The 25,187-nt window shown below is 47.6% G+C and overlaps 2 protein-coding genes across 3 annotated transcripts; one reads left to right on the forward strand and one right to left on the reverse strand.

Annotated features, from left to right (window-relative positions):
• Positions 1–384: 384 nt before the first annotated feature.
• On the forward strand, positions 385–4,986 carry LOC146198324 (solute carrier family 28 member 3-like). The gene is made up of 3 exons (XM_084591886.1): positions 385–642; positions 1,654–2,041; positions 4,922–4,986. The coding sequence occupies exons 1-3, from the start codon at positions 385–387 to the stop codon at positions 4,984–4,986; spliced, it is 711 nt and encodes a 236-aa protein (XP_084448012.1).
• Positions 3,361–24,798, reverse strand: LOC146198325 (xaa-Arg dipeptidase-like). Of its 2 annotated transcripts, none has more exons than XM_084593770.1 (7): positions 24,396–24,798; positions 18,276–18,480; positions 16,618–16,784; positions 12,644–12,793; positions 10,435–10,567; positions 8,534–8,779; positions 3,361–6,590 (listed from the first exon to the last, which is right to left on the reverse strand). In XM_084593770.1, exons 2-7 carry the CDS (start codon positions 18,478–18,480, stop codon positions 6,298–6,300), a joined length of 1,194 nt encoding a protein of 397 aa, XP_084449896.1. In that variant the 5' UTR covers positions 24,396–24,798; the 3' UTR covers positions 3,361–6,297. The 2 variants fall into 2 exon arrangements, with proteins under 2 accessions (XP_084449896.1, XP_084449895.1); XM_084593769.1 differs by having other exon boundaries at positions 18,276–18,522.
• Between the last annotated feature and the right edge of the window lie 389 nt (positions 24,799–25,187).

Here is a 25,187-nt window from a genome sequence, read left to right on the forward strand (position 1 = left end):
CAGAGCAGTTCCAGGAGAAAAAGTCGCTCGACATGCATTCACGAACCAATTTAACGTCTCGATAACTTTGTGGACGTGACACCCGGGAAATTATTTCGTACCCGTTCATTCTTTGGCCTACGCCACAGGCGGTTGCACATTGTGACACTGACGCAAGGGATTGCACATTGCAAGGGATTGCAAGGGTTGCACATTGTGACACTGACTCAGCAAGCACGGTTGTTCATCTGCTTTGGAATAAGATTAGACGTCAAGATAGCCACGGACGTCAATAGTATGAAGACGTCAAAACAGCCATGGACGTCAAAATTGCGCAAAATCCGTCAAAATTGTACAAAAAACGTTGGAAAAAAGAGAAAGGAGCGGAAAAGTAAAAAGAAGCAAATGAGTGCGAAGAGTCGCAGGAAAGACTTTCGTCTTACCGCACTTAAGAGAGATCTAAGAGCCTCCAACGTCTCCCCACGCAGCAGCCGTCCTGAGTGCACGGTGCTGGAGTCGATGGCGCGTGCCGTGTCGGTGTTGCTCATGGTGTCGGCCAACGTGGTGGCCTCACTGGTCGGCTTCCTGGCCTGCATGGCGTTCGCCGATGCCCTGCTCGCGCAGCTCGGCGCCCTGATGGGATGGCACTTCGTCACGCTCAACGTGAGCGGTACCGCACTTTTTGCAGTTAAGCTAAGGAGTTTCGTCTTGACGGCCAAAAATTATTTTTCAATTTACACACGTAACGTCGTTGGTATTGTTTGAATAAAGACAACATTAAAGAGTTAAAAAAAAAAAATCAGCTTTATTCATTTCAACTTAATGAATTGTCGCTACCGGGCAACATCGGGCACTTGAGGCACTATCTGGCATGGAAGGCATGGAACCAGGTTCTGGCTGGTAGAAGGCACAGGTGCATCTTGCACTTTCGCAGAACAATTGCGTGTAGCCTGTTTTACACAACTTGCACCGGTTCTTCTTCTTTTCTCTGTGCGGAGACCAGGGGTGCGTTCCGTCATATATAGACATCGGCTATCGGCCGCGGTGCTAGCGGCCGCATTATTGACCTCGGAGACGCATGGTTAATTCCTTCTGCTGTGCTCGACTTTCAGCTGCCAATTCCACTTCGGCTTTTGTTTTATTTTTTACTTCTTAGCCCCCTCGGGTTTGAAAAAAAAAAAAAATGGTTCGGACCACTTCTGAGATACGCTTGGCGTCCCGCTATTCTCTTCCTCTAGAATCTTCTCACTTCGAAGTGAGAAGCTTGAAATAGATGAAAATTCCAAATCAATGTTTGCACACTGAGTGTCGGTTTAAGCATTCATGACCCAGCCCGAAAGTAGCGAAAAACGTTTATTGCTGGTTCTTTCCCAGCTGCACTATGCTTCAAAAAGCCGTGACAATGTTACAAAAGGTATAACTTGCGGTAGCGAATAAAGAGCCGTGACAACGTTACAAAAGCCATAAATGGCGGTAGCAAATAAATAATATAAGTTCTCGAAGTGGTATCATGCTATAAATATTCTTTATTGTCTTGAAGGGTTAACCTGGCGGGCTGAGCATAGCGCTGAAACACAGCGGATTTCACGAATAACGAACCCAATGAAGTTTTCCCATCACTGGATCGTGTTCCGTGCTACCGAAGGCAGCGATTTTCACGTGGGAACGCTCTAGTTCGGCGCGTATTGCTACAGCTCTGCCTCTGCCTGCGCTCCTGCTCAGTGGCTGCTTAGCCGGCTGTTCGTGCCCCTGGCGCTGGCCATGGGCGTGAGCATGGACGAGTGCTCCCACGTCGCTTCGCTGGTGGGCCTGAAGACGGCGCTCAGCGAGGTCGTGGCGTACGGCCAGATGAGCGAGCTGGCGCAGAAGGGTCTGCTTTCCCTGCGTGCCCAGCTGATCTGCACGCACGCGCTGTGTGGCTTCTCGAGCGTTGGAGCCATAGGCGTGCAGTTGGGGGTGTGCGCGGCACTCGCGCCCCAGCGGCTGCCCGACTGCGCGCGCGTCGCCGGACGTGCCCTGACCGCCGGATCGGCGGCCTGCTTTATGACCGCCTGTGCCGCCGGTAAGGATGACCTCCAGTGTGCAACCCTTGCCAAAAACATAAAGCCCGAGTTTTCTGCTTGTAATTAGTTTAAGAGTTGTACGGCATCCAGGAAAAGCCTCATGTCTCGGATGGCTCAGGAAGACGGTTCCTCTCATCGTAAATAGACGTGAAACACTGACGATGATTTGCGCGCCACGCATCAAGGTCCAGAAACACATTGTGGGCTGTCTATTTTTGACACATGTTGTATAGCCTTTCTCTGTGTATTACACCGCTTTCAAATCATAGTAACGTACCGTATATCATAGTAACGTACCGTATAGTAACGTATATCAAGTCATAGTAACGTGTATACAGTAGAAGGTCGTCGAATCTAACTTTCAAAAGTGCTAGTCGACGATTGGTTCTTTCAGTATCGCGTGACTGAAGAAAAGAGCATTTTTTTAGCAGTCAATTAGAAGCCCGCATGATGAAAACAAATCATATCTTCAGTTTCTTTTGAACCCCAGTTACCGAGATTTCACTGAACATATCTGTTCACGACTTTCGGCGAACGTTCTCACTGCAGTGAGAACGTGCAATCTCTCTCACTGTACGATACGAAGTGTTCTACAATCTAAAGCCAAATATGCTGATGCCGCAGTGACGACCTCGTGAGACGATATACCCGAGCAAGGTGTTATTGAGCTGGATTTGCGGAGCTCCGAGGTGTCGCTTGCAGTTCTCATAGCTCTTGCTGCGAAGTTGACCTTCACCAGCAGTAACAAGGAGGAAGAAAAAACAAATTGTATCGTTGGCCGACATCTGGACTCGAGAACAGGCACTGTATGCACATTAAGCCATGGGTCCACCGGCTTACTGGACGCGTCGGGAGGAGCTATAGGAGCGGTGCATAATAGAGCGCGTTGTGCCCGCTGGAGGGTTTATAGCATCTTGGATTTAAATCAAATAGCAACAATATTTGGTTTGGTATGTAGGGTTGAACATCCCAAAACGAGCAAGGTTATGAAGGACGCGGTAGTGGAGGACGCTGGAAATTTCGACACCTGGGGTTCTTTAACATGTACTGACATCGCATAGTACAATGACGCCTTGTTTATCGCCACCGAAAAGCGGCTCCCGTGGCCGGGTTTGATACCGCATCCTTGGGTACATTCGAGCGCCCTAACCACTGCGAAGCTGCGGCGAAGTACCTAGCAATCTCGGAACTATACTCATCAAGCATGGCTACAGTGAACGACAGAAGTTAGCGGGATTTTGTGCCATTCGTTGATTTCTTGCTTACTTCCACCTACGTCTTGATTTGCTCCACGAAGTGAATTTGCTATGCGGGCTTTGCGGTTTTGTCAGTCTGGCTTCCGCGACAGCCTTGCTTTAGTTGCGTCATTTTTCAGCATCACGTAATCGCTTCAAGTGAATGTACGTCAGTTCAGATTTTGTGTTTATTAGGAACACCAAATATTGCATAGGCCCGGAAAATTAACAAGTGCGTGCATAGTCGTCCTACTGTATCCTTGACACGTAGAAGTTTGTAATACGAGCTAGTTTGTCTTCTTCCAATTTTCTTAGTCTCCATTTCTTTACATTTTGGGTAAACACTGGAACTCGCTGAGTTCGCCGTTCTGGTACTAAAGACTATAGTTACCTAAGGTACTCCGCGAGCACAGAAAATTGCATTCGCGCACCAATGCGCACACCCTGTGCTCTAGTGACCAAGTGAAATTTATAAAGAGTGGCTCATGGCTAAAGGTACTGAAGGGACTAAATTTTTTTTCTTCGAAAAGAGCATGAGAGCGTTGAACTCCCAGTTAACGGATATTCATGAGCGATTTTGCAGGACTGGCCCTCTGAAGGCATTTCTCTTGCGATAAGTTGTTCACCTTGTCGGTGTGCTCACCAGCCCCTTTCGTGTTATATAATTAACCGCATTTCCTTATGTACGATTAGTATTGTGTGCAGCTTAATTCGTTCGATTATTTTGGTTTGATCAACGTCCTTTAACGCACCTTCCTACTGCACACGTTTTTTTCTTATGCCATTTTATACACTTGCCTCTACACGTTCAGGTTGACAGCCTTTTCGTTCTAATGCTACTGAGATGTCCTCGCTGTTTACCGGACTTTTATTAAATTGCACCACAATCATTCGTGTATTCTTAATAGGCTATTTAGTTTGCTGTTACATATTAAGTAGGGCATTTAGCGCAAATCGTTAACATGTACGTTCATATTGCATGTTTTGAGTTTTGACGCCACTTGTATTGCTGAAAACGCTTTTCGCGTACTTTTATGGGCAAAATAAGGAATGGCTGGGGGGATAGAGACACTAATTTATTACAGCGCTGCATTGACCATTGCGGATATATATAACCAAAGCCTGCTGGTCCTGCTGCTGGCCATGGCCCCCGCCTTGAGCAAAGTGAGGTGCATCGAAATTTTAAGTCTGAACAACAGTGAGGTAGGATAACAGAGAGCGTTCCACTCTGGCACGGGGTTCAGATAAATTGTAGCGCGTAGAAAAAGGATAGAGACGGCACAGAAAAAAGTTGAGCAAGGATGAGTAGTACATAAATGTGGATAGGTTATTAAAACTCTTTTTTTTTTTGGCTTCCAAAAGATTATTTAGAGCCACGAGCAAAATATTTTAGTCCTGACGCGTCAGCCCATGAATGAGGTGATGCATCACTGCTAAAATATTTCCTCATTTTCGCGACTTGGTATCTTGACATGAAACTCTGTCGTAAATAGGCACATGTGTGGTCTGCTGACATCTCTTTCTATTGTAGAGAATAATAGGCGTCGATGACAGTATTTGCGGCCTGCATTGTCGTCAGTATGCGTTACAGCAGGATAGAAAATAATGCGCAGTGTTTGAAACACGTATTTCTATATTTTGCAGGGGCGCTGACGGATACTGCGGCCTACGAGGTGCCTATGCGTTTTAATAGCTACGACTTCCTCTAGACAACAGTAATAACAAAATATAGAACGGCATTCGATATATCTACAAGGAGAGGAAACAGGCCTTTCAATATTTGTCTCTGTGAAAAAGAAAATGAAGCAAAATGAAAAAAATTCTGGACTGGCTACAACTTTTCCTATACGAGAATTTAGCAAACCTGCGCACTAGTGCAAAAGGCTGTGCATCTTTACGTATCGAACTTGCTTCGCAGATAATAAATTATATATTTTCAGAAGTTCGAGCGATTTCGTGGACGTAAGCCGCGCTGCGGCGAAGCGCTCTGTGTAGGTAAGCATCATCGTTTTTTTTTTTTTCTTTTTTTTTTTCTTTTTTAGTTGTGCTCGGTATATGAAACTACAGGCAAGAGTGATGGTCATTTGAGGTAGGTGTTGATGGAAGCCCACTTCTCAAGTAGAAACATGACCAGATCAATACACCAGCCTCCCACACCTTTAAATGACAACTGAGGCGTTTTTCCAACCTCCTCGTATTTTACTGGAACTTTCACTGTACGCACTCCTTAGCTTTCTGATCAAATTTCCCCGCGGTTAGATTTTTGTTTTGAAGCGCAAGTGCAGTTTAAAATTTCCCTTTTTACTATCTGAGACGATAGGTGATATTTTTGTGGCAACTTTGGGCGCATGAGGTCACTGCATGCATGGCCGTCTACATTCGGCCCGTTTTTCCTACAAGAAAAAAGTTTAAGCTTCATTTTGGCGGTCTCACTCAAATAATGGCTCTGGCTGTAACTTAACAGTCCCCAGTTTGGCCAGTAACGCGTGCAGCACAGGTTTAGTGGCCATATCCAGGATGCCACAGATTGGTCGACACCTGTACTTTCCGTTTAGACTCCCCAGTGTTTACTCTTCTAGAATTATCCTACGTGATATCCTAAAAAAAAAAAAAAATTCTTTTTTTGCACTCTATATAGGGGACTCTAAGGAATGTGATGCGATTAATTGTAAACACAAAATGCTCAAAAATCTCCAGAGTTGGCATTTAATAGTCTAAATATTTCTTAATGTAAAATTATAGGCATTATCATTTTTGTGCATCTGCGCGAGATTTCCCACATGTATAACGAAGGCATCTTTTTTTGCATATACAGCTTGATATGATGTTTCGGTCTTTTTTTTCCGCTGACACATATGCCACGTATTTCAGCCATGTCCCGTGCTGTCACTGGAACAAGCGGTTTTCAATCCTCCAATATTTTCTGGAAGATTTGATGCAATGAAATGGCATTGATTGATATGTGTGTCTCTCATTCGGCTCGATAAAAAATACATTTCTTCCGCGGTCTGCATTCTTTTTCATTTGGTGAGTTTGACGCAGTGTTCAAACTCATTCCTGGCGTGGTCGAGATGTCTCGGATCGCATAGTAGGTCGAAGGCCGTGAGGCCCAGAGCCTTTCCCACCACCAGTGCAATCTCCTGGGCCTGTCTCGTACCGGACGCACGACAGAACTCAGCTGTGTGGTTGAAGGCAGTCGACTCGATGCGGTACACGGGGTGGATGGTGGGCATCCGATGTGACACGTTGCCCACATCAGATGTGGAGCCCGTCGCCAGCGTACGGTAGTCTCCGCTGTCGTCGAATTCAATGCCTGCATGACCATGGTATGTTATATATTTAAAACGGGTGGCCTAATTTTGCGAAAGAAAGCACGAACGGACGGACGGATGAACGGCGAACGAATGAACAGAGGGAGGGCGTAGGTGATAAATAGATAAACAAATTAATAAAACTATGGGGACACTTAAGCTCCGCCGGTAAGGGTATGACGTGATATCGTTTTACACATAACACACTGTTTTTCACTTCTTTCATTTTTAATTTTTGTCTTTATAAATGTCATTTTATGCAGAAACTTAGCATCAGCAAACATTGACTCTGTTCATTCTGATTAGTTTGGCGCCTATGAACGCATTTTCATTTTTAAATTATTTCAAATATTTGGTCAATTGCACACACAACATTTTCTGAATTAGCATCACCAAGCATTGCCTTTTCATTCTGAGCATTTTAACTTCCTTGAACTCCATTTTCTCAATTTTGTCTTTAATTCATCAATTTATCTATTAATCACAATAATTTCAATACCTCGTCATCGGCTATCGCACACCAATCAGTAATCAATCACGATACATTTTATCACAACCCCCGATTGTTTTTGATAAGCGTTGCTGATTACAACTACTAAGCTGACGGTTTTTCAACCGAAATAGCTATATAAGCTGTCACTTAACAACAAACATTATGGGGATGCTGAACCTTCGCACCTTCGCTATAGTGTCATACCTCCAGCTTGCAGTCATGCGCGAAGCTCCACCACAGGATTGGAATTGATTTTAGAAATAAATTTCGATTTAGGCATTGCATGAGGGGGGAGGGGAGAGGGGATCTATACGTCTCATTTGGGCGAACGCCTTGACAAGACTGACGAGCTGGCACCTTTGCCTCTGCTGTAACAGGCAATATTTCGAGTCTTTTTGAAGAGCAAAGCTTATTCTTGGTTCAGTTACTCTGCATCGCGGCATACACGAAACACGTAAAGTTTTCGTGTTGATATGGAAGACGACTGAAGATTCCTTGACTCAGTATCCGCCACGGACTCTGGCAGAACCTTCGTGGACCATCACCTGACAGCACGTTGTACGTGCACCTTGCAGCTTAGCTGGGTTGCGCACTTTTGATGAGACAGATTTTAAGTTTTCTTCGCAGCAAGCGACGCCGTACTGTGCCTAGCGACAAGCTGCTTACCGCGTTCACTTAACAACAGTGGGCCTCAGCCGTAAGGATCACGTAAGCCGGAAATGCGAGACATCTCTTTAAGCTTTGATTATCATGTGCCACACAGTGAATTCCCCGGCAAGAAAAAGAAAGGTGTGGTGTTATGATGACATACTACAGTGCAAGGTCTTTGGTGCTTTCTATATTTTTGTCGAGAATGTGCCCTCTAGCAATGCAATTGCTGCGTTTATGATTCAAACGCGTGCTAGCAAAATACATGTCGAATTCGCATACATTCAGGAAGAATCGCGATTAGCATTTTTGTTTGTTTATAGCTGGGTGGTGATCAGCATAGTGTAAACTTTCTTTAGGGGCGATGGCGACGCAAAATGTAAAGCACAGCAAATGAATAGTACAGGAAACAGCCGACCACTGCTTCTCCACGAAAATATAAACTATGATCGAATTCACCAAGACCGGGCGCTTGCTAAGCACAGTTCGCTGTTGCATTCTCTTCCCTTCTGTTTTGTCCCCATTCCAAATTACAAAAACCCATCCCAAAGTACAGCGTAAAGAGCAATGCAGTGCACTGCTTTTCAGATACAGTACAGTATAGTGCACCCCAGTGCAGTACATAACAATGCAATGAAACGCAATGCAGTGCACTGTACTGCCGCATATCGCAGCTCGGCACAGTGCAGTACTGTACAGAGCGGGGGAAGAAAATGAAGCCTGTGGTGGCATGTTTTCCCAGTCTTTACCGGAGAAGCAAGTGGCCTTTAAGCATCAGGTCTACGCGCAGTCTACTGGACACACCGTAACCCTCGGCGTGCCTCTGGAACATCCTTAGTAGTGGATCGTTGAGGATGATGTGCTTGCAGAAAGGCCCTAGCTCAGCAAATTTGACTTTGCAGCCGGTGGCCGCAGCTGCCGCCTTCATGGAGTCCTCCACGTCGCGGTGCATCTGGAGGACGCTTTCGGTGTTTGGGCCCCGTAGGTTGAAATCGAGGCGACTGCTGGAAACCTCAAAGCTTGCACTGCTGTCGGAACACAGCAACACACCTGCGCCATTGATTCGCATTCGGAGAAGCGGGTTAGCGTCACTGTGAGCGCAGCACACCACGACTTAATGACTACTCTATATACTATTCGGCAGAAACATGGGAACTATGTTTATCTCTAAAGCGCAAAAGAAGAACACGATAAAAGTTAATCTCAAAAGATCGATAAACGTATACAGTATATTTAATGGTGTGGTGCTGTGCAGTTCTGTGTATATGGTATGGTATGGTGTCGTGTCGTGTCGTGCAGTGTGGTGTGTGGTGTCTGGTGGCATGTGGTGTTGTGTGGTGTTGTGTGTTTTTTGCGTGGTGTTATGTTGCGTGGTGTGGTGCGTGCGTGGCGTGATATGGTATGGTATGACGTCGTACGGTACGGTATTACATGATACAGCATAGCATAGCATAGCATAGCATAGCATAGCATAGCATAGCATAGCATAGCATAGCATAGCATAGCATAGCATAGCATAGCATGGTATCGAGGTGTTAAAGGAAACCGAACCCTCAGTTCGCTAGCTAACGTTTCGACAAGTGGAGTTGTCTTCGCGTGGGCATAACGGTCGTCACTAGTAGGTTTTTGTAGGCTTTGCTTCCGAAGCAGAAAATCAGGGGAAGGCAGGGTCTGTGAGTAGGTTTAGTTTTGGTTTACGGGGATTAGTGAAATGGAAGTATGACTCCTTGAAGGTAGCTTTGTCTGAGCTGGGAACCTATGATCCCTTGATCTGAAAACGGTAATACAAAATCGGCAGCAGCAGATATCGTATGCTTTGGTACCTTACGGTATGGTGAGGTGTTTAGTATGTTATGTCCCGGAACTGTACCCGCGGGCTTTAACTGTTCGGAAGTGGGCGTGACGTTTAAGAGACGACATAATGGAGGGCTCAGTACCGACTTCCTGAAGACATTCAAGCTGCGATAACATCGTACACTACCACGAGAGCCTTTGTATTTAGCTCACGTTGAATCGTGACCATAGCTGCCCGGATTCAACCCCGATATCTCGTGCCCAGCAAGATAACTTTTCAGCCGCTATGCAACCCCGGCGAGTATAAATTGGCCTACAAATTTGTTGAGAAATGTCAAGATAGAGAACATTCATTTTACCTGGCAAGGTTTAAGTTATTTTAACCAGCACAAAATGACAACTCATGATTCACTACCCATGATACACTTTCCTGCATGAGGAGTGGTGGCAGCTTTGCAACGAGGAAGTCTATTGAGCGCGTCCCACAAACTATTTCTCAAGTATGAAGCTCATAAGTTTATTAAAGCGGAGTACTTCGTAGCTTAGTGCGATTAATAATGAACGAGCGAAACAATTAAAAGAGAATTGCATTAAAATATAAAACCAGCCAAAATTGACGAAACGATCGCTACTACATTGAGCTTAAAAGGAAGGCCTTCATTTAATCCGCAAGGAGCTTCCAGACGTTAAACTCTATATAACAACACAATTTTAAGCGGTCGTGGAGTGGCGACTTGGTTGAAATAATTAGAGTTTAAACGTACATCAGTCATTTTTATATAGGCTGGTTACGGAAGCCGACGTGGCGAGTAGTGCGAGATTTACTGCTATACTAAATGCCATTCATGGATATTTTTAAGCAGAAACCTTTCGATACTCGTTCGTTGTACGAGTAAGCAGAGCGCTCGCACCATGCATTCGGCACTGAGGCTCGAGGCGAGTCCTCAGCAGCGACAGGTTGGCGTAAGCGAGCACCGCAGCGTCCAAGGCGCTGTGCCCTTGCTTTCCGTCCGGGGAGTCGCAGGTTTCGAAGACTGTGCTGATCTGCATACAGAGCAGGCCACACACATCAATAAGGAACGCCACCCGTAATCTCTAGCACTCAAAGCTGGCCCTAGTCACCATTAAAACGACGACTTCGCGTCCTGCTACGACGATTACGCAGCGCGCTGCAGTCAACGGGAAGAAGAGTTTATGAAGACTTTTTTCAATGGCTTTACATGGGGTCGACTGCAACGACCACAAATGGGACAGGGGAAGGAATCACGTATGATAACTGATTTGTACATAACTCATAGGGAATCTTCAGATGACATCAAGTCAACGAACTATAGCAGCGAGCGTTGAGAACATCGGCACTCTAGCAAGAGTGAGACGGGAAGTAATTTTGAATACTTTACTGGTCAGTGCACGGAGGTATTGTGTTTGACCATTAGTCTGAGGTTCCCTTGCAAACCGCGAAAATAAATCGCAGACTGTTGAAATACGTGTCAGCCTCCTGGTCAGACGTTTCCCTGGTGTTTTGTTTTTGGAGGACACGGATGCCTCAATGGGCAAGACACAGCGGACCTCGGATCGTGTTCGCCGTAGCAGTATACCTGCATGCCCGAGTGCTGACGCTATGCGGGATACACACTATTATATACAGTTGTGAACAAAAGGGGTATGCAACATGCAGCCGGTGGCGTATCTCGGGAAGCTAGATTTACTCTAAGGAAAGCAGCCCTGCAACGCCATCTGGCAACAGATATCTGGTACAGAGAGCATCGTGTCTGTGCCCCATTTTTTCGACATGTGTCACTCCCACGGTCTCTAAGCGACACATGCATGCACATTAAACATTTTTACACCTTTTTGGGTGCAAAAAGAATGCTCTAGTGTCAACGCGCTAACACCGTGAAAGACGATGAGGCCGGGGTAAGGTACGGCGGTTAAACATTCGGGGGTTTCCAGCTGGTTACCTTGCGTCGTGTAAAATGGTAAAATGAAAGAGGGGCGTATAAAAAAGAAAAAGAAAAAGCGAAAGAGAAAAATGTGGTCTAAAAACCAAAACTACTTCAACTGTGTCCTGAGCAATTTGACGGCTGCCGCGCGTTGCGGCCACAACAGAACACAGCATCCGCTTTTGGACACCAAACAGATTACATTTGCATAACGATGGATGGTCCACGGGAAGCAGTGCTGCTTTACTCATAAGGTGTTAGCCGGGACAGCTTTACACCTCGAAGGGTTTTATGTTTAGTGTGATGGGGCATGCGCCCAATCATAAACTTTAGCGGATAGCAAGAAGTCATGGGAGATTTTGCTACGCATCCATAATCTCGAAAAGCATAAAAAAAAGGCACTATCAGACATCCCTTCGAATCCGCCACGTTCCAAGGGATTTCGGCCGTCTGATAAGGACGGCAGGGTGAGGCCGCCCTCCTGATAATTGATCTGATAAATAAAGTTTTTCTATGCTATGCTATGTGTCGTTTAATGGCGTGACTGCGCGTATACCAGCTGCGCGTCGTATACTACTTTTGCTCACGTCTGTACCTTAAGCCACATGCTTTTTCTCACATCTTCCAGTCGTCAGGGCAGGAACGGTACAGTCCACTCTTATAAGGTGGCCTTAGTACGCAAATGCACTTGTGTGACCAGAGCTGTAAAGCTTATCTGAAAGCTCACATAGACGAACTGGCCTGAAACGCCGAACCACGTATCTCACTCTTCTAAGGGTGAAGCTGAGCGAGGTTTTCATTAGGCGACAGCATCATCACATGAAATGAATTCGCCCTATTTAGCACTTTCCGTCAGCGTTCGTGTCCTTGAAGGGCTTTTTCTTTTGAAGACGATCGCTCTGTTATGCGTGGCTTCACCCGTTGATGCATATAGCTCCAAAACAAATTGAAACAATGAGTATAGACGTGAGCATGATTATGCTGCTACTTGTATATGGAAGCTCGAAATACCTCACTGGTATTATTAGTTCCGAGGAAAGAAAGGTAAATGAGTCACCACGGTAATCTTTTTTTTTTTTGTCTCTCGCCTCGCTTTCTTGATATCGTAACAGCTCAAGCACCATCACACCCATGTTTAGGCTTCTACGGGGGCCGAATCCCCGTTGTGTGCACCGACCGCGCATCTCGCCGACAGGCCGAGACGAAGGAAACTCCTGTTCTCCGGGTGCGCCATGAGGGCGGCATCGATGTCGTCAAGGGCCCCAGCACGCAGGAGCAGCTCTTTGCCCATGCCGCCTTCTTCTGCAGGAGTGCCCAGCACCACTATCTGCGCGGACCAGAGGACAGAAAAATAAAGGGAAGGGGGGCGGGGGGTTAAGCATGTCTTCAACCTAGTGACACAGGAAAGCTGTGAGGGTTGCAGTGATAGCATTCTCTAACACCACCTCTTCAATCCTCGTTTTTAGGAAAGGAGGGTGCTTTATACTTTTGGGTGGACATCACGGAATGGTGGACGCCTACACCTAACCATGTAAAAGTCATGTTTTTCATATTTGTTCTTAATAATTGGTTGACAGGAAAGCAAAGGCGCAATATGTCACACTTTTTCTCTGCACACCTGGACCGCGCAGTAATGAAAGGGAGGAAGGTGGGGGTGAAAGCGGAGAGAGAGAAAAAGATGCCGTAGTAGAGGGCTACGAGTAATTTAGACTTCGGGATATTTATCGTGCGCTGAGAAAGCACAGCATACGGATGCCTCTCCGTTTCGCCTCTATCGAAACGCAGGCGCCGGTGGTCGGTATTGAACCCGGATGCTCCGGAATAGTCGAGCACCTTAGCCACTGCGCCACCGCTGCAGGGTAATATTCTCATTGTAAATTGGTGTATAAGGGAGGACAGGTAACAACTTTATTTATAGTCCTGCAGAGCTTTTGTCGATGGGGCCTTAGGTCTCCCACGTGGGGACGTCGAGGGGTTGCCTCGTCGTCGCCTCGCGGGCCTGCTGGACGGTCCAGTGTTGGTTACCGAGGCTGGGGCTGCGCAAGGCAGCGGCCAACCGCGGCGGGAGGGTTCCGAAGTTAGCACCATGCGGGTTTTTGTTACAGTTCCAGAGCATGTGAGTTGAAGTGTCTATATCAGTGTGGCAGACCTTGCATATATTTGTCGGGTATGTGCCGGGGTAGATCATGTGGTATTGTTCTGGATTGGGGTACTTGAGCGTCTGCACTTGTATAAGGGTCACCGCGTGCGCCTTGTCCAGCTTGTCGCTGGGCGGAGGGAAGGTTCGGCGGGCCAGCCAGAGGGCCTTGATAATTTCGTTGTAGCTGGTCAAGCAGTCTTTGGGGCTGCACTATGAACGATGGTTGTCGACGCGGTTCGCGCGCTCGCGCGCCTTGGTGTGTGCCGTCTCGTTTCGGTTGCGATGCGTCTTCGATACTTCTCCCATGTGCGCCGGGAACCGCTGAATTCTGGTTTGAAATTCTACCTCCTGCTGGACTTTTCGATTGCTCAGGGCTCGGGCCGCTCTCTGTGAGATCCATCCTTCGGCGAAGTTTCTGACCGTTTGACGCGAGTCGCACAGAACCGTGGTGCACGTCGGATCCGTGAGGGCGAGTGCAACCGCCGCTTCCTCCGCCTCTTTTGCGCGTTCGCACGCTACACTTGCCGTTATGCGCGTTTTGTCACACGAATCGACGACCGAAACCGCGAATCGCGAGCGTTCTGCGTATTAACATTGTCCCCATGTCATCTCCGTGGCTGTGTAGGAGACGTCTGACCCTGGCGACTCTTCTTGCCAGGTTGTGTTCCGGGTGGGAGTTCCGTGGAATCAGGTCGACTCTTGACGTTTGTCTGATCGCGTCCGGAATGGCGACTTTTCGGCCTTGTTGTGCGTGGTAATGGATGCCGAGACTTTCCATGATTTGACGGTCTGCTGTAGTTCCCGTTAATCTTTCTAGTTGTGAAGTGCGCTGCGCCTCGGCAATTTCGCCAGGAGTGTTGTGAAGCCCGAGCTGGAGCAAATGGTGCGTGCTGGTGGACTCGGGCAGACTCAGTGCTACCTTGTGCACTCTACGGATGAGTACATTGATCTTGGCTTCTTCTCCCTTGTGCCAGTTGTAGAATGGCGCAACGTACGCAATATGGCGGCTAATGACGAAAAAGTGTATGATTCGTATGAGACTCTCCTCCCTCATTCCGTTTCTTCTGCTAGTGACCCTTTTGAGGAGGAATCAACATTAGGCCCGAAATAATTCGTTGGTGCATGCAGGTACCAGACGGAGTGGATCCCTAGTTGCGGGACCCATACGTTTCCAGCAGCTCCTGACCCCTGTCCGTCAGTGCGAGCTGAATCGATACGGCGAGGCTGGATAACAAGGTCTCTTCCATCGATCAAGGGGTTGGGGATCGGGGGTATTAGCGGGAAGGGGAGGAGGAGGGGGGAGATTCCGCCGCGTCCCCTCCAGGTGAGCAATACATTACTCGACGGACACACACGACGGTCTCACACGACAACCACCAGTGCGCCTTCTTTTATAGGGTCAGGAAGCCATTGGTTTTTGAACTGTCCAATCCGGAGACAGCAATTGGCCGGCCCAACAGGTCCAATACCAAGCGCGCTGGTCTCCCGCCTCGAAGCTGCCGCGGCGCGAGGGAGCCGTGCGAACCGCGGCTAGAAGCACGATCATAACAGGGCTTTAATGTGTGCTGACATTGCACAACAAAGGGTTGCGTGTCCCTTCGTTTAAGTTATGTTTTGGGAAAGGTGTTGTGTACTTTTGGGTGGTACCACAGAATTGGGGAACCCGACATTTAATCGTTTCTCCTCATTGTAGGGACGCCACTACCGATCAAATCTGCGACTACGACGCCTCATCGAACAAGAAAGCCGTAAGAATTCCTTTTTTTTTTCCACAGACCTGTCGGTTAATTGAATATTGTTTTCGCCTTTGTTTAAACCTTGATCTGGTTTAGTATTTTACGCTGTGCCATGCTTACTTTGTTATCTTTATGGTCTTCTTTTATCGCTGTGTTTGTTTATTGTCGTTCTTTTTTCATCTTGTCATTTACCTTTTATCACTGTTGTGTCTTGGCGTTCTGTGTGTGTGTGTGTGTGTGTGCGTGTGCGTGTGCGTGTGCGTGTGCGTGTGCGTGTGCGTGTGCGTGTGTGTGTGTGTGTGTGTGTGTGTGTGTGTGTGTGTGTGTGTGTGTGTGTGTGTGTGTGTGTGTGTGTGTGTGTGTGTGTGTGTGTGTGTGTGTGTGTGTGTGTGTGTGTGTGTGTGTGTGTGTGTGTGTGTGTGTGTGTGTGTGTGTGTGTGTGCGTGCGCGCGCGCGCGCGCGCGCGCGCGCGTGCGTGTGTGTGTGTGTGTGTGTGTGTGTGTGTGTGTGTGTGTGTGTGTGTGTGTGTGTGTGTGTGTGTGTGTGTGTGTGTGTGTGTGTGTGTGTGTGTGTGTGTGTGTTCGATTATTATGCAGTGTAATTTGGACTACTAGCTATAAATATCCAATTGTAAAAAAAAAGTGACTTTCTTGAACCTATTCCTCAATCACACATCGACCCATGTACTTCACGGGTTGACTGGCTTATAACTTTTAACTGTGTCCTCAAACCTCATAGAGGTACGGCGGTAACCGTTGTTGAACGTAAGGGCGGGGGTTTGTGGCAGCTTATCTAAGAGGTTCGAATCATGGTTCAGTAATTTACCGGGTGCCTTAAGTACTCGCAGTAGGCACAAGCAGCAAAAAGGCGCACTGATGCTCTGTTTTTGTTTATAGCGATAAGTCAGTTCTGAGGAGAAGCGGAAGCAGGATGTTTATTACGTATTGTGTGCGCAGAAGGCGGTAATAATTGACAAAAAGTAAGGTGCAATTGGCTAGCGCGGTATGTGGGGTCAAGCTTTTCGAATTTGCGCGGGAAAAAGAGCGGAAAATGAGAAAATGAAGGAGAAAATCCGATACGGTTCATGACACAGTAACTGCTTTGCTGCATAGCGATCCATACACGTATACATGTAATGGGCACATTTTTTGAAATGCGCTTCAGTAACCTAAGAGCGAATAACGCTCTCTGTGAGGAAAGGAAGCACGTAAACATACAGACCAGATCCTGGCGTAGTTTTACCTTCCGGCTCTTGCAGTTAGCAGTCTTCCTTACCTTTCCTTCAACCTTCTTTCCACTCTTCAGGCATGCCTTTTCCACCAGCTCACGCGCTGCGACGGCAGCGGCGAGTGCGCTTTCGGCGATTAAATTGTGTCCGCAGGCGTGGCCCAAACCAGGTAGGGCGTCGTACTCGCACAGGAATGCCACCACGGGAGAACCAGCTGCGCTTGGTCGACAGACAGACAGAGATTGAAGCACGGTGCTATCCGGGCTATCGATAGAACTGCATCATGAGGCTGCAAGCTGCTAACTGTGCATGCGCTGGCTGTGCTAAACGTATACGTGAACTTTAAGGTATGCTTTAGCGGCGAGTGCGTTAGCGCCGTGAAGATGTGGGAGAAACAATGCCGTCTCATAGCCGGCAATTTTCAATGGGTTCCATTCGCAGTATTGCGAGTAATACAAGATACGTCGAGCCATTGCAAGTGTTAACAAACTGTTTGCGCAGATGAGTCGCGGAATGTCACTCACTCACTCACTCACTCACTCACTCACTCACTCACTCACTCACTCACTCACTCACTCACTCACTCACTCACTCACTCACTCACTCACTCACTCACTCACTCACTCACTCACTCACTCACTCACTCACTCACTCACTCACTCACTCACTCACTCACTCACTCACTCACTCACTCACTCACTCACTCTCATATCTCATCTCATCTCATCTCATTCCAGCTTAATGCACTCATACAAGATGTTTCAAGAAAGCCGGCCACTATATATATTTTAAAGATAGATTGTTGAAATATGAAAACTGCATCTGCTGCACAACTGTACCGGTGTTGGCGGACATCAGAAAACAGGAGAATAATAGTACCACTAACTGGGTAAGTAATTTTCGATATTTCTTGATTTCAGTTTTCCGATTATGGTGTCAAGTTCCAATTAGGGACTTGTAGCCGTCCATCGTTAATACCCATATCAGTTCTTGGAATTTAGAGAACATGTTTACCCATGGTGGTTTGGCTCAACAAACTGTTCTAAAAATCTGCGCTCTAAGCACTGTTCCCAGCTCCGCCAATCGAAGACGATAGTGCGCCCCGTCATCTGCTCTGCCTCAACTGCACTGCGGTGCTCGCCGCTGCTTTCTGCTTACGCGGAACAAAGAAGGTGACGTGGCACTTGCGTCCACTGATTGACGGCGCGGGGGACAGTGCATAGAGCGCGGATTTTTCGAAAGCGCGTTTGTTGAGCCACTGCGTCGAAACGCGTTTCGAAACTATAAAAATTATATGACAATCAAGAATAGTGAAACTTCACTTGAACGAACTTCAAGGAACCTTCGGATGAGCCACTGAAACTATAAAAATTATGTGACTATCAATAATAGTGAAACTTCACTTGAACGAACTTCAAGGAACCTTCGGAAAAAGCTTGTTAAAGTGAAAGTTCGCTCAACTGAAACAAGTGTGTGGGAAATGGCTTCGAGAATCATCAGCTGCTTCGAAGCAATCTACTGCTAGCAAAGTATTGGTCATGTATATTTTAACTCGGGCCTGTCATACGTTAATGCACTCGTCCGCATGAATCACCACATAAAAGGCAAAATACAAGTAAACTAACGAGATACTTGACTGCAGCATGAAGTTGCGGTCTTTGGTATCAACCTCATTTGACAATTCAGCACACGTCCCCGCGGTTACCTCCATACTCGGCGCGGAAGGCCGTCGGCAGGACGTGGTGACGCGCTACCTCGAAGCCCTCGGATTCAAGGAACGCGCACAGAGTGTCGTGCGCACGGTGCTCCTCGAAGCGTGTCTCTGGATTCTCCCACAGAAATCGGCCGACTGCATGCAGCGCCTTCGCTCTGGATGCCACTGCCTCGTCGGCGACTGCGCGAGGGTCCATCTGGATCGGGACAGGGGACTGTAGCGCGGAAGATAGCCGCGACTGCGGAAAAGCGAGTGGCTTTCAACATGCAGCCGCGAGTGTTTGCTTGTCACGAAGGGGAGACTCTACGCCTAATGCTCATGCCTATCAGTCTCCTGCTCATGCTGAAACTTTTCCTACGTGCTATTTACAACTCATGCTTTTATTTGTGAATACATATATATGTATAAGCAAGTATTTTCTCTTTTGTATTTTGCCGCCTGACTGATGATGCTGTCTTGATCTCTGCATTGCTTACCTTTGGTTATTGTCACCGATGAATGTAACTTACTTCTTTTGCATTATGCCATTTGACCTGTATTTAAGTGGTCTTATCTATTGTAAAGCACAGTTGCTGTTTTCCTATTTTCACCGACATGTTGCTGAGTGCCATCTGTCTCAGTGTGTAATTTGGCGATTAAAGGCCTCATTATGACACCTCCACGTCTCATTTAGCCTCTTCACGCAGATACCATATTTGTTCTAAATTAACATGTTGATGTTGCTGCTTTGAGTAGCGACTTTTCCAATCACAACATATTTAATTAGCAAGCACAGCTTGCAAGTTGCTCGAGTATTCATCGCACTCAGCACACGAATCCTCCATGACTTTCACATGCGACTGAGTCAATGAAACCAGCACATGCATTTTATCACCATCTTTCGTATATAACTGATATCAGCCACCTGTTATTCCCCGCATTAATGTTCATAACCAGGAGTGTCACAAACGTGACACTCATGTACCGACTATGTCGTGTGGTCAACGGCGATTCATTAAAAACGATAGGGCTTCAGTGTACTTAAACTGAGTAGAATGTGAGCAACATTTTACGCGCGTGTGAAATTTGATGAAGATGACGACCTGTAATACACAGCGCGAGAGTGTGCTGCAGTGTGCGCGCAGGATTATTGGCTGCGGAGATATCCAGCCTGCAGTTTTGTGAAACAAAGACAATAAGGACAAAAAAGAAAGCAGAGATAGCTACGGCGTTCCTTACTTGCCCCCGAGAAATATCTGGGTTCGGTTTCGCTCCGGCAGCTTGTGTGTGTGTGTGTGGGGGGGGGGGGGGGGGGGGGGGGGGGGGGAGGATTGTGAAAGCACTACAAGCGGAAGCACAAGCGCTACGCGACTTTTGATGGGCTCTATCTGAGGTCTAACCATAGTTAGACCGATGATACCGTGTGAAAGTACTGTTGGAATTACCCTCGGGAATTACTCGTGACGTTGCTATCTGGCGGGCCAGTCAGGAGTCAGGTAAAAGCAAGATCCGTGCTCGGCTCTGACGATCCCATGAGTGCTCTCTCACTCTCCCTGCACCCTGCACTCTCTGATATTAGCTTATAATCAAAAATATTAACTTATTATCGACCATTGCTGCAATATGCTACCGTTGCTAGGTTATAGTTTACTAATAAAGACTCAAGCTTATTTTCAAGCCTGAAGCAATGAAAACAAAAATTTATTCATCCTTCATCTCATACCCTACTGATGCCCTGAGGCAATAAATATCGACAAAAAAAAATTCGGTTCCTAGTGTACCGTGAGAAAAAACAGCCGGGACTGCCATGAAGCTGCATTCCCTGCAGTTCACCCTGCTGCTCACGGACGGCTGAGCACAAAGACGGCTTTGGGACAGCACATGTACTGTACACATGCAGTTCAAACCATCTCACTACAGCCGTTGCAGCATCTTCAACGGCGTTCAGCTACTGAGCAAGCTGACGGGCGGGGATATCTATAGCCTTCTCCCCACATTCTCGATACCGTCAAGGCAGTCTTCTATGGTGTTCGGCTGCTCAACGCAAGCACGCCACGCTCGTCCGCTGTGTTGGCTCGTCAAAAATGGCTACCATAGTCAACATTACACTACATTAAGGATGAAATCTTTAAGAAAACTGGTGCAAATCTGACATTGCAAAATAAATGCAATATAGCGCGCCAAATCCTATTTTTGGGATTGTACGTGTGAAAGTTTTGTAATTGTAGAACAGTGTCGCGTTCTGGTCTTGTTAAGTAAAATATTGTTATTTAAATACATGCTGCAGCATCAGTCCAAACTGCACAGGGACAGAGGCCTCGTCAGGTTACGCGCTAACGATGGAGTCGAACGACCATCACATCATGCATACCCAGCTCGCACAAGAAAATGAAATTTTCCACATTAATAAGCATAGGATCACGAAACTGCAACTCTCTCAAAAGCCGAATGGCAGCCGGTAGACACCACGCACCCGCGCCACTAGACAACTTATCCATCGAAACACGCACTGAAGCTGGACGAGTGGGTACAGCACCTCCAGGACGTCATAATTAGAACACACGCCCAGCATAAAGACCACCCCAGACGCGCTACAGGTGCGCCCGCACCTTCTCCTAATTCGGGATGCGCCCCGCCGGTGCCTCACCAAATGCTGGAAGAAGCAGAAGCTGAATGGCAAACTCTGCCTGATAAGAGGCACGTTCACCCAACAGAGAGCGATATACGCCGCACAGCTCGCGCAACGGTAGAATAGACTGTCTTGCACATACGACTAGGGCTGATGTGTGGAATTTACTTAGGAGTATACTAGGAACTAAATGCACCTGGCACAGTTTCAAGGTGCTTCTGGATCGAAATGCTCCAGTCACGTATAAACGACGAAGGCAATGACATTGCGACTCACCTAAAAAGTATTCATCCTTGGCCCTCTCTCTCCGACGAGGGAAGAATCTCTGCTAGTCCCAGCCCTAAAGTCCGAGCTCGACGCGGACATGACGGCAGCTGAGGTCAGGCTGATACTCGAATTGGGGAACTGACTGAGCATTTTAACAAACACTGCAGTGCGGTGGTCGTTAAAGCTTTTATGATAAACAAGGAGGGTGAGGCCTCGAAGGTTCTCACTACACTGAGTGACATCCTTTGTCCGGATCATCATTGAACAAGGTCGCTGCCCAGGCACGCAGCACTAGAACTCTCTGTTGATCAGTCCAGAGCTAAGCAGAGTTGCCTCCCAGTTATCTCGAGAGGGGTTAGGAACGGGTCTTAACGCTGGAATCTGTAGAAATTCCGATACCATGCAATAAACGCCTGCTGTCTCATCAGTGTTTGCACCGTTCGGTAAATTTGGGGCGGAAATGTTTTGCTACCGCTGGGAAAAGCAGCATGCTGGTTTCGAGGCGACGAAGAGTGCGCTGTTTCACTGTAGATAATCCGCCCGCGGGGAGGGGGGGGGGGGGGTATGTAGCCGCCTGAGATCCCAGAAATAAGTTCGTATTTTGCTGGAGTAGTAAAAGGGTAAATGTCCCAACCTGCACAGAAGAGAGAGAGAGAGAGAGAGAGAGAGAGAGAGAGAGAGAGAGAGAGAGAGAGAGAGAGAGAGAGAGAGTTCCCGGCAAGCTCTCGGGCAGCTATGTGAGCAGGCTCGCCCCCCCCCCCCCCCCCCTCCCCCTTAACCTTAAGGACCCGGGGCCCGTATGATTCGTTTGGGGTAGGGTTCAGTGCCCCAAATGCTTGAGTCCTAACAAGCTGCAAGCTTCTCACGAGCTGCATCGGTAAATGCTTTATGCAAGCGATCTACCGCTGCTTTCGGCCATGCTCCGAATCTGAGGGGTCTTTGCTCCCACAAAATTCAGTTTCTGACCGCAATTGTCCTAACAGGACGTTCTCTTCCAACTAAAGGAAGCGGTTTTACACATGGCAAACAGCAGGGCCATACTCGAGCCGGACTTCCACAAGGCTTCGGACAATATGAATATATCCTTGGTACGTCATCCCCCAATGCTACACGCGCATATGGAACTACATAGGAGCCTTTCTTAACCTAACCATGGACTCGATAAATACCGCTTGAAGCACACCGCAGGGCGCGGTGCTCTCGCCTTCGTTGTTTAAAGTGTCTGTGGCGTCGATTGCGAGGGTTCTAGCTGACATCCCTACTTACACCATGCGCCCTATGTGGACTACATTACCTTCTGAACCACCAGGAGGCCGGTAGGTTCAGTGCAGGAAACCCTCCAAATTGCGGCTGTGATAGCAGAGAAGCTCATGCGCGAGACGGGCCTGGCCTGATTCCCGTGCAAGCCAGGATTCCTCGTGATCCGTCTGCGCCCACCAACGATGGCAGACGCATACCCAAGAGAATTGGGTGGGATGTCGGAAGAGACACCAGATGCGAGCGTCCGCCCCCTTATGGAACATTCGACAGCCTCAACCTTCACCCCCAGCTGCATGCAGGTCGCAGGTGTACTCGCGCAGAACACGACACCGGTCAATACAGAAACATGCCAGGCGGACCCCAGCGCTTCAGAGCGGCATCACCACTACAGTGGCGGCCACAATAGACATATGCCACATGGCTTTCATTCATACCAATGACACGGGAGAGGCCGAGTGCGTTGCCTTAGCGCCGAAAATCACTCATGCCGCCAAAACTGACAAAATTCACAACCTCATATGCACAAACTCTCAGACGACATATAGACACTTCCTCTAGCGTTCGATCGCGAAAACAGCCGCTCGCGTACTCGCCACCGCGTCTGCACCCGAACACTCGATTGCCATCAAGCGGGGTCTTTGGCACAAGGGTATTCACCGCATTTAACGCACTCATGCGAAGGCACAAGAAATTTCCCTCCGTGTGCCGACGAAATCTTTTCTGAACCCGAAGAGCGATGGCGGACTGCCGACGTCATCCCATACTACAGAAAACAAAGACACCGTTACCAATGTCCTCACCGCTCTCTGGAAGCGAGAACAGAGCGATATGAATGGAGCTTCAGAGCAATTCCTACGTTATACACGTAATGACTGACTAAGTACATTTCGCCTTACGGCCACCTTAGTGTACCACTTGCCAATTCCGCGCGACAGACCCAACTATCCTGCGGGCCTGCCCTCAAACGTGCGCAGTGAGCCCCGCCACTTCGCCATTTCGCTCTTCCTAGGAGTATACTTTCTTGCGGGCGCTAACCTAAACCGGCCAACACCGTTCTCCAAATTTTGTTCTGCTGTCCAGACCAAATCTACAAGCAATTATCATCTTCCGACCGCATTATACCACGCTTTGCGCAACAATGTTTTTCTGTGAGCCTGGAAATATACCCCCTGTAAACAACCTAGTGGTTTTTAGTCGTTGGGCAAGCTTTTAGCAATTATTGAAGACAATGCATGATTCCCGCCTGGAATTGCTATTGACTCACGCTGCAGTCTCATGCTTCATTTGTACTTCATCTGGTAGTTAAAATTTAGTCATAATACTGCGCTAATTGTTTGTAAATATTTACATTTTACTTGTTTTTGTTACTTCACCGTGAGTGCTTCTGTGATAAGCAAGCGTTTGAACGCAATTCAGCCTCCGATGTGCATTTTGTCGCGTATTGTGCTGTGTGCGCATCGATTTTCATGCCCATCAGTCGACAGCCGTAATTGCATTAGTGACAAAAATAACGGGACTTTTAATGCTATCGTATTAGTAAAAAGTAATCCTTAAACAAATTTCAAATTATTTGACGTCTACGACTTGCGATCCTGTACGAGTACGCAATTGACAGAGCTTAGAGAAGAAACAAGAAACAACTATGCATTCTAGTCCGTTGGGAACGCAGTCGACAAACCGCATGACACGGGGCATTATAAGCACGTGCCCTGTCTGCTCCTAAAGAAATAATTAAATTTCCTGATGTTTCGCAAGATATAAAATAGACGGAACTTCCCCATGAGTTGAACTCAAAAAGCCTTTGACGTACCTGATAACGGTGGTTAGACGGAGCGTTAGTTACCACATTTTAACCTGCCGTGATGATCGCTCACAAGCACGGTCTCTTTGCGACTGATCATTGATCTCATAGCTGCGTCCGATCAACACATCTGGCTAAGCGAGCAGTCTCTTCGTACGGTACAGGAAAGACATACCGTTTCAGCGCAGCAGCGGCAGTACCACCAGCAGCAGGCGACGACCCACGGTAGCCGGAACTGAATCTAGGCCAGTCTTCTGTTCCGGTGAAAATGTTCATCGTCTTGCCACGCGTGAGGAAAGTCCAAGGATTCGCTGAGATAAGGTTAAAACTGACTGGAGCACTACGTCATCGAGATAGCAGCAATTCCTCGACCGTAGTGCAGAAGGCATTTGCGCTGCGTTGTTTCTTGCGTTATCTCGCAAACTCATGCCTCTTCGCATTTGTTTGAGGATAATCTAGCTTTGAGTATCAGACATCCGCAGTTAAAGCAAAAAGACAACGAGAAAGTGCAGCCTTGCATTGAGAAGAGATTTGGGGTGACATATAGGGTAATTACAATAAGGCACTGTTGGCTTTTCGGCTGTAATGTTTGCTGCGGACACCAAGCTCAAGAGGGCAGGTAGCAAATGGCCTTACGAGGCTGAATGAGAAGCAGAAACTATGCTATGCGTTTAAGTGGTGTAATCTTATCATAGAACAACACTCGATTGTAACCGAAGGCTACTTGAGTGCGTGTACTTGTTTGCATAGGTAACACAATCCAGTCGCAAACAGGACGACATGTACTGCGGGTTTGTGGGTACTACGTTCACAGGCACCGCTTACGCATGCGCAGGCAGAAGTGAAAGTAGCAGCGCAAGCATTTGCCGATCTGCGCGGTTACTCGAATCGAGACGATTTCTATGCACCTCGGGCTGCTGACCATTTCGTTCCGCCGGAAAATATTGGTGCGGCTTCTTTCTGGACT

The sequence above is a fragment of the Amblyomma maculatum genome, chromosome 2 (assembly GCF_055883805.1).
Source record: "Amblyomma maculatum isolate TAMU_Amacu chromosome 2, ASM5588380v1, whole genome shotgun sequence".
Lineage (NCBI taxonomy): Eukaryota > Metazoa > Arthropoda > Arachnida > Ixodida > Ixodidae > Amblyomma > Amblyomma maculatum.

Excerpts from the sequence above, each read along its gene's own strand:
- LOC146198324 (XM_084591886.1), top strand. The coding sequence starts at position 385 with ATGAGTGCGAAGAGTCGCAGGAAAGACTTTCGTCTTACCGCACTTAAG. Across the intron at positions 643-1,653 it reads GGCACTTCGTCACGCTCAAC|TTCGGCGCGTATTGCTACAG; the intron begins GTGAGCGGTACC and ends GGAACGCTCTAG. Across the intron at positions 2,042-4,921 it reads TATGACCGCCTGTGCCGCCG|GGGCGCTGACGGATACTGCG; the intron begins GTAAGGATGACC and ends TATATTTTGCAG.
- LOC146198325 (XM_084593770.1), bottom strand. The coding sequence starts at position 18,480 with ATGGACCCTCGCGCAGTCGCCGACGAGGCAGTGGCATCCAGAGCGAAG. Across the intron at positions 12,794-16,617 it reads GAAAGAAGGTTGAAGGAAAG|ATAGTGGTGCTGGGCACTCC; the intron begins GTAAGGAAGACT and ends TGGTCCGCGCAG. Across the intron at positions 10,568-12,643 it reads GCCTGTCGGCGAGATGCGCG|ATCAGCACAGTCTTCGAAAC; the intron begins GTCGGTGCACAC and ends CTCTGTATGCAG.